This window comes from Sinohyriopsis cumingii, chromosome 17 (genome assembly GCF_028554795.1).
Source record: "Sinohyriopsis cumingii isolate HCF-2022 chromosome 17, ASM2855479v2, whole genome shotgun sequence".
NCBI lineage: Eukaryota > Metazoa > Mollusca > Bivalvia > Unionida > Unionidae > Sinohyriopsis > Sinohyriopsis cumingii.
The window spans coordinates 33070190-33085855 of record NC_142977.1 but is presented as its reverse complement, the minus strand read 5'-3'; the positions used below and the strand labels follow the sequence as shown (position 1 = coordinate 33085855).

Sequence of the window (15666 nt, the reverse complement as noted above, 5' to 3'; positions counted from 1 at the left end):
TGGTCCCGATCACTACACGTGGAAAGGAGAGGCTGTGAGAGACACTTCACTTTCCTTTGCCGAGTAGGAAGTCAGGCCCAGACCTCATACACACCCCACATAGGACTCAAACACTGATTTTACATGTATCAGATACTGATTTTACATAGGACTTAGACACTGATTTTACATAGGACTTAGACACTGATTTTACATAGGACTTAGACACTGACTTTACTCAGGACTCAGATGCTGACTTTACACATGACTCAGACACCGATTTTACATAGGACTCAGACCCTGATTTTATATGTGACTCAGACGCTGATTTTATGTAGGACATAGGATATAGATACTGATTTTACACATGTCTCAGACACTGATTTTACACATGACTCAGACACTGATTTTACACATGACTAAGATACTGATTTTACACATGACTAAGATACTGATTTTACATAGGACTGAGACACAGATTTTACATAGGACTGAGGCACTGATTTGACACAGGACACAGACACTGATTTTGCATCAGACTTAGACACTGTTTTTACACATTACTAAGACACTGATTTTATGTAGGGGCTCAGATACTGATTTTACACATGACTCGGACACTGATTTTACATGTCTCAGACACTGATTTTACACATGACTAAGAAACTGATTTTACACATGACTCAGACACTGATTTTACACATGACTCAGACACTGATTTTACACATGTCTCAGACACTGATTTTACACATGACTCAGACACTGATTTTACACATGACTCAGACACTGATTTTACACATGACTCAGACACTGATTTTACACATGACTCAGACACTGATTTTACACATGACTCAGACACTGATTTTACACATGTCTCAGACACTGATTTTACACATGACTCGGACACTGATTTTACACATGACTAAGAAACTGATTTTACACATGACTCAGACACTGATTTTACACATGACTCAGACACTGATTTTACACATGTCTCAGACACTGATTTTACACATGACTCCGACACTGATTTTACACATGACTCAGACACTGATTTTACACATGACTCAGACACTGATTTTACACATGACTCAGATACTGATTTTACAGAAGACTCAGACACTGATTTTACAGAGGACTAAGACACTGATTTTATACAGAGGACTAAGACACTGATTTTACAGAGGACTATGACACTGATTTTACAGAGGACTAAGACACTGATTTTACAGAAGACTCAGATACTGATTTTACAGAAGACTAAGACACTGATTTTACAGAGGACTAAGACACTGATTTTACAGAGGACTACGACATTTGTATAATGTTCTGCAAATTCCTGACAGCAATATTTTTCAGATCCTCTGCATATCACAGAAAATTTAAAATGTTCTTGAAAACCTGGCAAGAAATGAGCACTTCCAAGGGAATAATTAAAATTGGCATTGTTTTTTAAAACTTTACTCCTAGAGGAAGTTATGATGTGTATCAAAGGCTGAGGAACATGTCACTTTCTTTTTCAGCATTTCACAGAACCAGTAAAACATAAATTTTTTAATTGTGATGGGGAAATTGTCGAGAATGAAGGTTGGTCCTTGTTCCTTTAATTTTCTCTTGCTTTTTCTATTACATTCTCATTTCATCATCTTCATCGCTCAAACTGTTTCCACAGCTTTCTCACTTGTGTCAATCAGTTTTTTTTCTCCTTCTTTCTTTTCACTTTTGATACGTCTGTTTTAAGTTAGGCATATTTTGTTGTGTTTTGTGTGTCTGTCCCTGTATCAGTTCAGCAATGCATCTTTATCCAGAGTATAACTTTTGAACCACTGCAGATATTTAAATTGTATATTATGTATAGAGATTGTGTTACATACCATATTCATGTCCCCTCCCTCAGTGTCAAGGTCACAGCAAGGGCAAAGTAATCATGTGACTGTCCATTATAGACCACTGAAGATATTTGAATGAAACTTTACCATGTTATATGTAACATTGATATTTGGTATGTCACATACCATAAGCACACCTCCTACCACAAGTTGAAAGTCACACCAAAGGAAAATATGATTCTAGTGTCCTTGTTTGTAGCATAACCTTGCAGCGAGTGATAATATTGTAATGAGCTATTATATATCATGACTAGAGAGTGTGCTGCATGACTTAGTCATGCCCTATTATCAAAGTCATGGCAAGGAAAAATATAAATCGGCATCCTCTATTTTGTATATACAAAATACAACTTTTAAATTAATCTGGACACTATTATAGATCAAAATTTGATGGTGTATCACATATTTACTGTCATAGATCTGTATTGAAATACTCCTATATTCAGGTCATAATACAGGATAAAGTCATAACTTGGAATAATGTAAGTCAGTGCTCCGTCCAGCTTGTCACTTTTAACACTGTTATGTAATTTTGATTTAATTTTTGTATATGATTGAATTGTTTGTAAGTTGTAAAATCTTTCTATATTTATAATTAAATTTATGTCAAAATAATGTAGTTCTGTTTATTAGGAACTCATACTTTTTCCAGAAAACAGTTTGACCTTGACTGTTCATTTTAATAAACACATAAGACTGACCTGGTTCTCGACTTTAATTCAAAATTAGTAACAGCCACGTGAACAAACTATTTTTTAAATTTATTCTTCGTGTGGGAATAATAAGGTTGAGATCGAGGCTGTATTGAATATGTGCCCCTAGACTTGTAAATAGTTTTTGTGAAGTAAACAACTTTTATCCTCAGAGTAAAATGATTGGTTTTAACCATGGACATACAGGGGCTACGTGATTTATATGTAAACATGATCATGTGACCATTATCTGGGGTGTAAAATTCAAGTTTTAAACCATAATTTTTAAGAAATAATCACAGTTGGGCTTTTACGCTGGAAAGTGTCAGTTGTGTATGTTGGAATTATTTGGATTCAAAAGTATTAATTCCTTTTTCCTGGATATATATATGTGCTCATACGAAATTCTTGAACAAAGACATCTTTATTAAAATTTATTTGGATTTCCAAAACCGGAGTGATATTTCTTGTTTATACAACAAACTGTAGACTTCAGCACAGTACAGGATACAGCATACATCATCGCCTTCCATCTTGGATCCATCGGACTAGAACTTGAATTTATTAGAACATTTCAATATTAGGACTGCTTAAATTTATTTGTGGATTATTCTTGGATTGTGTTTGGATTTGATTCTAATTTTTTTCATTTTTACAGGTTTTTTTCCAGGAAAATAAATAATTTGTTAATTTTTTCTAAGCTTGTTGTTTTCACTCTTTCTTGTGTTACTGTTTATTCGAGCCTAAACACATAACATAAGAACCCCTATTGATATTTTGATGATACTTTGCTCATAAAATTCCTTGTTTAAAAAAACTGACTTAGTAGCAATAAGGTCATGAGATTTGTGTATTATGTGTCATTTATTGTACCTTTCTTTCTATAGTTGTTTTTGGTTTAACACCATTTCTTAGTACAAGATAGGCTATACATAGCAGCCAGCATAACTAGTGGAGGAAGAACCTGGAGAAATTCCAGTAAGAACCACCAATGAAAAATGTTGTTGTTGTTGTTCTAAGGTTTAATGCCATTTTTCAGCACAAGATAGGCTATACATGGCGGCCAGTATAACTGGTAGAAGAAGAACCCTGGAATACCCAGGGAAGAACCACCGACCCATGCTGGCAGTGATCCGGAATGGTGAGCGCTTTAGACCACTCGGCCACTCGGGCCCCCCCCCCATGAAAGATAAGCTACAGGCAAGCTTTCTTGCACACCCACATTGGTGGAGGCTGAGACTCAAACTCATGCAGACAGATGTGAGTTGGCAGTGTTTGGTAAAGGCGAATGCTTTAGACCACTCAGGCACCTGGTGCCTGTTTCTTTCTATCCCAACTACTGCAAATCTTTAACTGACTTTCTCTTTTTCGCTCTCTTGCATCTTGAAGTAAGGTTACTTTAATTTTATAAAATTTTCATTGGCATCAGTGTCCTGCAAACTGATTTATAGTTTCCATAACATTACATGATATTTGATTTATCAGTTCAGTTTTTTTTATTTATGGTAATCCAATACAGTAAATATGTAATGTGACCAACAATGACCTTTCTTTCCTTTTAGTATTAGAAGATGGGTGTATATATTATGAATGCCATTATCCGCCATGCACAAACATGGAGAGACACATTCGGGAATTCAGCATCTGTGGACGGTGTCAGGAAGTTAGGTAAGATATTATACCAGTTAGGTGTCAGTATTAATGCAGATGTCACTGACTGTAATGCTTTTCAAGGAAGGCAAAAAAGTATACTTTATTCTTTTTTATGCATTTTTATTGTGAGGGACCAATGTAGTTTCTTTGGCAAATATCAAAGTTTATCGATGTATTGGTTATTTTGCAACAAGGTTTTTAAGGTAGTTGGTACAGTGTGACCCCGCTATAACATGGTAGTTGGGAGCCATAGAACCCAACCACATTATAGATCGAACTGTGTTATAAGCAACAAGGTCAGTTAGCTGAAGAAAACCAATAAGTAAGATGTATTTTTATTTTACATTTGTGGTAGCAGCATGATGCTGCCTTATACGCATGCATCTGAAAGTTAACAAAGGGTCAACAGACAATAAAGATGCAGGTGTTCTGATGACAGGGATTATTACAGAAAATACTTATAAAATTTCAGGAGCCAAGCCACGATCGTCTTGTATGAGTCATACGCGATCTCTTCCCCAAAATGATAATAAACTTTTTACGTTTTTTTTCCATACTTTTTAAGAAAGAATTTTTTGTGCACAAGAAAAATACATGTATATAAAATTTTGGGAGCCACACCACGACCGTGTTATATCTGAACTCGTGTTATAATGGAGCACTATATAGTGGGGTCACACTGTACTAGCATTATATGCTGATAACATGCCAGCCTGCAAATGATGTGTCCTGGTGTTATGCATAACATGCCAGTCTGCAAATGATGGGCGCTACTGTCATGCATAGCATGTCAGTCTGCAAATGATGTGCGCTAGTGTCATGCATAGCATGCCAGTCAGCAAATGATGTGCCCTAATGTCATGCATAGCATGCCAGTCAGCAAATGATGTGCACTAGTGTCATGCATAGCATGCCAGTCTGCAAATGAAGTGTGCTAGTGTCATGCATAGCATGCCAGTCAGCAAATGAAGTGCCATAATGTCATGCATAGCATGCCAGTCTACAAATGATGTGTGCTAGTGTCATGCATAGCATGCCAGTCTGCAAATGATGTGCCCTAATGTCATGCATAACATGCCAGTCAGCAAATGATGTGCCCTAATTTCATGCATATAATGCCAGTCTGCATATGATCTGCCCTAGTGTCATTCATAGTATGCCAGTCTGCAAATAATGTGTGCTAGTGTCATGCATAGCATGCCAGTTTGCAAATGATCTGTTTAAACTTGTATATACAGCCATTGGTTTGGAATGGAGAAATTGAGAGGCCCCATGAAAGGAAGCCACAAACTTGATATAAAACGCACTGAAATTTATCTATTGTTACATAAACAAATTCTTTGTCCATATTGACAAAAAATCATAACAGTGCATTGCTATATCATAATCCACTTATGTTGACATCTAGCATGTGTACTGTGTGTAGTGAGATAACCGTTTTTTATGTTGTTGACATTTCTGTTAGCAGAGATCAACCAGCTGGTCACTAGTAATTAATCTATTTGCTTAGACTGACATGTGGATGATAAGTAAAATTCCTCTTCTTTTCACTCAGACTTAAATCCTTCAGAACCCTCACATTTTCTGTAGTAATCCCTTTCATCAGACCAGAACATCTGCGACTCTATCGTCCATTGACCCGTTGTTAAATTTCTGACGCATGCATGGACAGCAGCATCCCTTCGCTACCAAAAAATGTAACAAAATAAAACACAAAAGACCAACAGTATCTTACTTGTTGGTCTATTCAATAGGCAGGGAGGAACAATAACTACAATCGACCAAATGATGACCAATTCCTTTCTTAAAAATGTACCCAGATAAAATAGTTTGTTGAAATTTCAAATAAAATAGATTACCTTTGAAGCACCGATTGTTATGAAAACATACTAAGCAAATGGAAAAAAATCAGTCTCAATCATGCAATACAATTTATTGATGTTGCTGCCACAATAAGAAATGGGCATTTGTTTGGTTCTCTAAAGACTTCAATAAAGCATGCACCCATCAGCAAAGAAAGCTGACTACAATCTTTAGTAAAACAAAGAACCTTTTTTCAAACGATCTCAGTACCAAATTTAAATAAAAGCAATGGAATCTGATGGATATTTTCATTTTCCAACGTGACTGGAACACGTTTTCTGTGTTGTGAATGTTTCTTTTTTACAGGAAAAAAGTTAATGTTTACAAACGCTACCAATAGCGGCTTAAAATGCAAACTAACTTTTACCAACTTGGGACGTACTGAGAAGTAAATGTGCTTCATCATTCATTATGTGATTTTGCTATGTTTTTCCACTGAATTTAATCCTATATGACCTGTGCCAAACATTATTGAATATTTGAAATCTGTGTGTGTGCATATTTTCTATGGAATTACTTGTATAGTGGATTCAGTGTATGTAGACATAGAACACAATTAATTTTGCTATATATTCTCTACATTTGTTTCTCAGTACTGAACTTTCCACTGTGTGACAATCAATACAAACCATAAGTTAATCTGAAATACCTTCAAAGATGACTTCACAGTGAAGTTTTTGACAAAGGTTCACTGGCATTGTTTTTAGAGGCTGGATTATAAACAAAGTAGCATGCAGTGGAACACAGATTTCACTTCTGGATCATCACCAAGGCCTTATTACTCACTGTGCACTGTCGCCAAAACACACACAGACAACCACACCATAAGCTCATATTCTCAAGAATAAACAATTACCTTTAAATCCCTACCAAAATTGAATAAATGTAACTCTTCTATCACCACTAGAATGAAAGAGGAAAAAATATTCTAAAAAAAGACTAGAACTACATTTGTAAGTACTGATTGTGACCCGTTTCTATGTGCTTGGATTCGCAGGTGAGTACATGGTGTTGATACTCTACTCATGCTATACATTAGACATGTATATATAAACAGTATACACATATATGTACCAATCCGTGGTTCTCTAAATGAAGTAAAATATTTTATATGCCTTCTCTGTTTCTCTACAGGTGTATTTCTCGTTTAATATGCATCAATTTAAGATGGTAACTGTGCCAATGAAGCACATATTTTACTGCCCGTATCTATTACCTACCCCCCCCCCATTTTTGGGGGTACATACATCATTTTCTTCAGCTAAGTGACCTGACCTGGTTGCCTATAACGTGGTTTGGTTTATAACATGGTTGGGTTCTATGGCTCCCAACTACCTTGTTATAGTGGGGTCACAAAATATATATATATATATATATATATATATATATATATATATATATATATTCATAAGATTCATAGCAATGAAGTGGTTTTACTGTTATTGCAGATATTGTGGTGCTTATTGTCAACAGCAGGACTGGCCAGTACACAAACTTCACTGCAGAGAGCGACGAAGATACCAGATTACAGAACGACCGCCAGATAGATAGATTCATCCCCCATTGTTTCATAAGAGATCCTTGTGTTTTATGACCTGTCTCAGCAGTATATAACCATTCCATCATAAGATGTGTACATTCATTCCTATATGTTTTATATCTTACACATGATAGCTTTTCCTATTCAGCACATTGACTGGCATTGTTGCCAAGTCCTTGATTTTTATTAATATCCACCATGGAATTACACTTCTCATATTTCCTATGTATGAGTGCTTATAGTGCTATCCGTGCCCTTATGTCCCCTGTATTGTGCTTCTTTATACCACATCTTATGGTATATGTCAAATAATGTTACTGCTCAATGACTTTCGAAGGACTTTGTGGATTAGAACCATGTTTGGTTTGAGTCTAAAGAAATTTCTTAGTGTTTCATAACAAAATGTTCTAAATTAAATTCCCATTATATAAGATTTAAAATTCATTGCAATTTTAATTCGGCTTCATTTGTAATGAAAGAAGTAAAAAATGTTGAACAGTATAATTTACATTTTACAGCCACAAATTTCACAAGGCTTTGTAAAAGAAATTCATTCTTTTGTTCTTTCATATGATTCATCCATTCAGTTGAGATGGCATAAGGCTGTGACGCTCATATTTTGGAAATTATGGAGACGTGATTGGATTGCGTAATTAGTATGATATCGTAAAATGTAATGGTGTGCTTGTTACTGACTTTACATGGAAAAGATTATGGGTAAGGATGACACATAAGATCATACATTCCAGCCATATATACATGATTCCGATAATATATTTATTACTTTATAGAGTTTACCTAGTCAATCATTTCCCTGCATGCATATATTTTGTATTTGACATATAATCTGGTTGTCATTTTACTAACAACCAAAAGTGTATCTGCACAATTTAACAATGTTTGTCTTGTTCATCTAATTCTTCGCATATTTTACACAATTGTATGTTTGTTGATTTTTTTTGTTTCAAGTAAGTTATTATTTTTAATTGTAATGATTTGTTTGTGCTGTTGGATTTGCAGATGAGAGCTTTAATTGGATCACTACTGTGTAGATGTGAAGATGAAATGTTATTGAGTGAAATTTTAGAAAATTTGTTGACATACATGTATAAACATTCCAAAATGAAAACAAATTCCATAAAGTTGTTTTATTTTTTTAATTTTTATAGTGTATCCAATATGAATGTAATTTAGGCATTTAAATTTAAGTTTACTTGATAGTTTGTATGATAAACGAGAGCAAATACTTTTGAGTTGTCCCCCTTACTGGTATGGGCTTTATAATAGAATGATAAAGATGATGTATGTAATTTTATGCCACCTAAACAAGAAACTCTTTCACATATATTTTATGTTTTTTTCTTCCTGCTGTTGAAATCATGGCTGACAGAAGAGCACCTCTACAATTTTTAAGTAGTATTTAACTATCAAGATGTTGGAAGATGCCAAGCTCATTTATCTTTTGTATCAGAAATATTTTCATAAAGATGTTATGTTTGAAGTGTCATATATACGGGAAGGGTGTTTTACAGGAGACACTTAGCATTTCCCTGAATCCATATTTTTCAGTGTTTTTATTTGATTTTTAACATGAAATGAATGTGAAAGCTTTCTTGCCACAGCAGCTTGAAAATAATCTCCTATTTCATCATTACATTTTTGTTTAGCATCTTAATACATATTATCAAATCATTATCATATTCATAATTGTACAGTAACTTTTGAACTAATTTGCTTTCAAATTTAAGTTTCACATAGTTTATACAGAAAAGGGGATAACATGTTTCAAAACTTTCCTATTGGACACTTTTCAATTTTAGGTTTGATTCCCTAACTAGTTTATATACTTTTCTTATACATATTTCATGATAGCCATAAAGCTGTCATTTTAAAGGAGGAATTTTTCAATCAGCTTTTGTATATGTCCAAGATTGTTAGAATCAGTGTTGTCTTGACATCTGGACAAGAAAATCAGTCAAAGAGTTACATTACTGGACATTTGCTAAGTTCTAGTCATCATAAGACATAAATGAAACTCTGAGACTGGGATCTCCTTGATTTTGATGAATGATGTGCTGGATATTGTGACACAGAAGTGTGTCTGAATGTGTCTTGGGAACTGGTTGAAATTTAAAGATTTAGAGATTGATAATTATGTCATCAGGAGTGCTCAGTCATTGATTTTAATTGGTTGGAGATATTTTCTTAATATTTTCATATACTTGGTTAATTTTCTACTATCCCAGAAAGTCCAGCTGTTTAATACCCAGTATGTTATCTGTCAGGTAGTTGGTCCTTTGTTTTGTACTTAGCAGAAGGAAATTAAGTTAAATGCAAGTTTTTATTTGCATATGTAAGCTTCCTATGAGATTTGGTGCAAAAAGTATCAATAGTTTCAATTAAAAACTTGTTTATTTTTTTATTATGGATTAAACATAAGCAATGGTGTCTTTATTTAAAAAGATTTTGACCATTGTCCAGTCATTGAGATTGATTTCATAACATACCATTGACATCATCAAACCGTGAGTGACAATTCTGAAACAAATAACCCAAGTGCATCAGACAGAGATCTGGAAAGCTAGGATTGCAGATTCACAAGATAGCGCTTTTATGAGTGTATGAAATAATCATATAGTCTCACTAAAAATAGTTGTCATTGGAAGCGTCCACTTACTTCAAATGTTGGATAAACTAGATAAATTTCAATGAACTTGTTTATATTATTGTATGAATGGTGTTTTGTTCAAGTGAAAATTTGAGTAAACAGAAGTAAAATCAATGAAATTGAGCTGTCGATGAGCTATCTTGTTATTTGTTTTGTGCACATTCATCAGTTGGGAGCAGAACCTACTGATCATGCACATATTTATAGAAATTGATAGCTAGTTTTATTCTTGTTACCTTCATTTTCTAGTTATCAGTTACAATGCATTAATTTTGCAGACCAAATTTCAGATGAACTTGAAGGTATCAGAATCCATCACAGTATGTTTCAAAGTGAGAAATGTTTAAAAAACCTTCTCATAATTAAATGCAAAATAATTGTGCTTGTGTTAATAGTTATTGAAATGTCTAAAAACAAACACTTTATATGTGTACAGGGCTGGAAAATATTTTAAAACTGTTCAGCATGACTAAATATTTTCATGACATTGGTTAAATATTCTTTTTTTTTGTTGCCATTCATATTTTTTATTTGATTCTGGACAGGTAAAATAAAATTTTACTTGCATATCGAAAATGATTATTTCCTAGCTCTTTTGTTCTAATAATGAATGTATGAGTTTTTTATATATAATAATTTGTGTATTATATGTGTTATCTAGTTTTTACTAACGAGGTTTGCCAGCAATTTACATATAATCTGCATCAGTTGCAGGTTCAGGTGCTATTAACCACTTTGATTGCCATTGAACTGTATTTATTTCATTTTTGTGCTTTATACTTTATGATCCTAATTTATGGAGTGTGTCTCATAATCGGTATTTTAAGTTATATTCTAACATTTATGTTAAGTCTTATTTGTAGAATAAAGTTTGAAATTTAAAAAAATGAGTCATACCTTATTAGTCATTTATAACTACATAATTTTGCACATGTTTAAATAAGTAAGCATTAAATGATAGTCTTATCATATTTGAAGTGCTATGAATCTAGCTTTAATGAATCTTGTTGATCTGTTGACCATGAGGATAAAAAAAACCCTCTTGATTGAGGGTTTTAGGGTCGAAGGTCAAGTGCAAACCAAAGTGTAACAGTTTGTTCATGATAATTTGAACCCTGTTTAATGTTCTGCATTTCACCTTAAAAAGAGAAGAAGAAAAAATGTCAAACCAAAACATCAAGGTCATACTTTTACAAACTTCACAGTGGAAAAACCTTGAAGATGGGGGAAAAAAAGTCTTGGGATAAAATATCAAACAGTCAAGGTCATCATGACAATGTTATTTTTTGGTAGCCACCCTGGGTTGATTAAAACGAAAAGAAGTCTTGTATGCCATTACAGTGAGAGCAAACAAACAACCCTCCTATTTTCAGCACTGACAATAGTTGTGGTGTTTTAGCAAGAAACATAACATCAGAAGCATTTTCTATGAAAAATGAAAGAGTGACCCTTTTTGATGTCAAGTATAGAATTTAACACTGCAAAGTCAATTATCAGCCATGAATTATATGTTAAACTGATATGATGGACAGACTTGATCACTTACTAACATGCAATATCAAATATTTTCGAAATCAAATGACAAAGTTGGTCTGTTTGGGCTTGCAGATTTGACCTATGACTGAGCTGGATAGAGTTTTCTCTCTTTTTAACATTGTTGAGCATAATATAGAATACGGTTGGGTCTTTCTGCCATTTTTAAGATAGATCTCAAAGACTCACTGTACTAATTCAGTTCCCAAAGTAAACCCATGGAAATGCCATGATATTCAAAATTCAATAACTTTAAATTTATGAGTGCTTGTGATCAAATCTATATTTATCAGTATAGATGAAACCTGGATGTTAGCTTCTGTGTAGAGAAAAGGATATGAGCTGCAGCATTTTCTGGGCCTATGCATGTTTGAAACATGTGCTTTCAATTCCGCACCAAAGAGTCGGGTGTTTATTTCAGTAATGTGTGTTCCAAACTCAAGACTCTTAAAGGACTGAAATTCCAACAAGAAAACAATGTCTCTAGTTTTTTAAGTTACTACTAGGATAAGCTCTCAAAAGATTCTTTTTCTACCAAACAACTTTCATTATCAACCAATCCTGGCCACCCAGAATCATACATACTCTATTTTATGTTCACCCATTTCCAGGCAGGTTCCCATTTTTCCATTCAATTAGTGCCGTGTGTCCTATATCCACCCTTGATTTTCTTGACAGATATTTAAATAGTATTTCAATGCATAAGTAAGCAATGTGCATAGTTCTGCTTGTCAAAGATTACGTTAGTGAATATTAAACTATATTGCAAGTTCATGCTTACCTATATAGCAATGGTGCATTTCAGGCAACATTTAAGTATTTAAGCTATATTTAAGAAAATCAGAAAAAATAATTAAAATAAAAATGTCTAATAAGAGTCACCTTTTTTAATATCACCATTAATTTTTCTTCAGTTTAATACTGAAATATATTACCAGTCTTGTCATATTATGTAATTAATGAGAAAAAATTTAAGGTCACCTTCTATATGTATATTTATTATTACAGAAAAGATATAATTTAAAATTAAAGTAAGGTAGACACGAGTCCATTAAATACAAAATATGAAGTTTCAAAACATTCACTGAAAGAAATTAGTGGGATGCAAAGTCGTGAGAGGTCATCACCACTAAGCATGGTGGAAGAAACCTAAGTGATTATATTTGAAACATTATGTTTCAGAATACAACTAGGAAATATATTGCTCACCATAATTACTCTATAAATAGTAAATTGTATAAACTTTATATAAATAATTGCATAGATATAAATCAATGTGCAAAACACTCCAACATAGTCAAATCTACACACTGCACTCCCTCCCCCATTCTTGGCAACAGTTGATTTATCTGAATATGTGTTTAATATATAAAGTCAAACAGTATTAATTTTGTTTGTTATCCACAAATATAACAATATGATCGCATTTATAGTAAAGTTAATTGCACTTGCATATGTGGAGTCACTGTATTGTTGTAGCTGTCTATAGGACTCATGGTACTAATTCAGTTCCCGTAGTTAACCTATGGAAGCACCATAATATTCAAAATTCAGTAACTTTAAATTTCAGAGTGCTCATTACCAAACCTATATTTATCAGTATATATGAAACCTGGATGACAGCTTCTATGTAGAGAAAAGGTTATGAGCCGTGTCATTTTCTGGGCCTACATGTGTTTGAAACACATCGAGTCAGGTTCCAATTTCAGTAATGAGTGTTCCAAACTCATGACTTAAAGGACTGAAATTCCATCAGGAAAACAATGTCTCTAGTTATTTAAGTTACTACTAGAGTAATCTCTGAAAGGATTCTTTTTCTTTCAAAATAACTTTCATTATGAACCAATCCTGACTGCCCAAACCCATATATACTCTATTTTATTATGTCCACCTATTTCCAGGATGGTTCCCATTTTCCATACAATTAGCACCATGTGTCCTCAAGGTGTACCAACTGGTTGCTGTTATAGTTAATGGGAGGTAACTCTTCTGTTCTTCAGCCATGTTTCTCTTGGAGGGTAATTAACCCTTGTTGCAATCTGGCTCTGATAAATGATCTAAGTTGAGGGTGGGGATAATTTAAAGTTCTTACATGAAAATCAATTCTTAGCATACACAAGGACAAATTTAACAAAGTCAAATAGGTGCTGTAACTCAGTCAAATTCATTGAAATCAAATTGGGGCTGTAACTCTGTCAGATTGTGACTATATCAAGTGAAAATCATTATAAACCAAACATAAAAAATTGAATTCAGTCCATAAAATATTTTAAAGTTATATATCTGAAACTGAACTTGTAATGTTAGGGCAATGTCAAAGAAGGGCCATAATTTGGTTAGATCTTACCATAACAGTAGATAAAAATTGAACTTCACCTGTGTTTTGTTAGCATACAGCCTTATATAAAATTGTACTTCATCCATAAAATCCTAGTTTTTGTTGTACCAGTAGTAGGGTTTAATGTCACTTTTCAGCACAAGATAGGCTATACATGGCAGCCAGTAAAAATGGAGGAAGAACCTGGGAAAACCCTGGAAAGAACCACCAACCCACAAGAAGCTACTGGCAAGCTTTCTCACATTCCCTCATTGGCTGAACCTGAGACTCAAACCCACACAGACAGATGAGAGGGCAGTGATCCATAATGGTGAGTGCTTTAGACCTCTTGGCCACTAGTTGCCAGGTCCATAAAATCTATCAGAAGTTATTGAGTGGAACCACAGTTTATGATAAAAACTGTTAAATCAAACATGACTTAGAACTTTTTTAGCATATGTTTTCAATCCATAAGACTTTCAAAAGTTAGAAAAAAAGCAAATGTTGTGATGGCTGACATGATGGGAAGGATGGATATGGGTAATTCCATAAGCACTTCCACAGAATAGCTCTGTGAAAGAAGCGAAAGCCTTTGTTAAAGTATAAGACAGTGCAACTTGGGATCGTGTCAAGCTTTCATAAAATATGCCAATTTCGATTTTGATTTCCTTCCTTCTTTCCTTCCTTCCTTCTTGTTCAACTTCCAATATGGTCAACACAATGGCCTTCTTGAAAATATTGTTTTGGCTACTTCTAAATGGCTGGTCACATTGTTATTGTGCTTGCACTGAAAGAGTTCCCAAGATGTCTAGATGCTTCTAAATGGAAAAGGTGCCAATTTTGATATTCAATATGACCATCCTGTGCTGAAAATCTTGTTACTGTTACTTATCCAAAACAGAAAGTCATCTCAACATGGGATTTCTACTTGAAGACTTCTTATGATGTCTTCTTTGCCTTAAATGATAAAGTAAAATTAATACTACAATACAACAGCAACAACAATTCATTTTTCATTTTCTAGAATAACATCGATTTTAAAAGATGCATCAAAGAGCAGAGTGGCCCAGCTGTCATTCAGTTTCTTTACATGATTTTACTATTCCAGAGGCACATTTTTCAAATACAAGAAATGTGGATGAAAACTTTAAGGTGATGTGGTATTTGAAGAAAAGAAATATAATTTTATTCACAAGTATATCTTTTGCAAAGCACACAATGTTCAAAAGCATTGCACAAATTTATTGCCAAAATGTGCAATGTACATGATTTTATGTTGCCAAACAAATGGATTTTTACATGAGTATGTAGTTTTGGGAAGGTAGGCTGGAACAAGCTATATTAGTAGGAAAAAGAAATTTAGAATTAGAGCAAATCACTTGTAGTGGTTGTATGATTGTTTTAATGGTGCTTATGTTGGACTTAGGCATTAAAGATCTCTCTGAATCGGAATTATATATTATGACCAAAACTTATGTATGGATTTCCTTTTCTGTACCTGGTACAAAGACACAAGTAATAGTATATCTTTC

General features: G+C 33.8%; 1 protein-coding gene across 1 annotated transcript in view; it reads left to right on the top strand.

Annotated features, from left to right (window-relative positions):
- Positions 1 to 11174, top strand: part of LOC149778384 (zinc finger MYND domain-containing protein 19-like) — a 39494-nt gene extending 28320 nt beyond the window's left edge. The window contains exons 5-7 of the mRNA XM_089939209.1: positions 1503 to 1566; positions 4123 to 4228; positions 7525 to 11174. Of these exons, the coding sequence (XP_089795335.1) occupies positions 1503 to 1566; positions 4123 to 4228; positions 7525 to 7627 (273 nt within the window). The 3' untranslated portion in view covers positions 7628 to 11174. The remainder of the gene's footprint in view (positions 1 to 1502; positions 1567 to 4122; positions 4229 to 7524) is intronic.
- The last annotated feature ends 4492 nt before the right edge of the window (positions 11175 to 15666 follow it).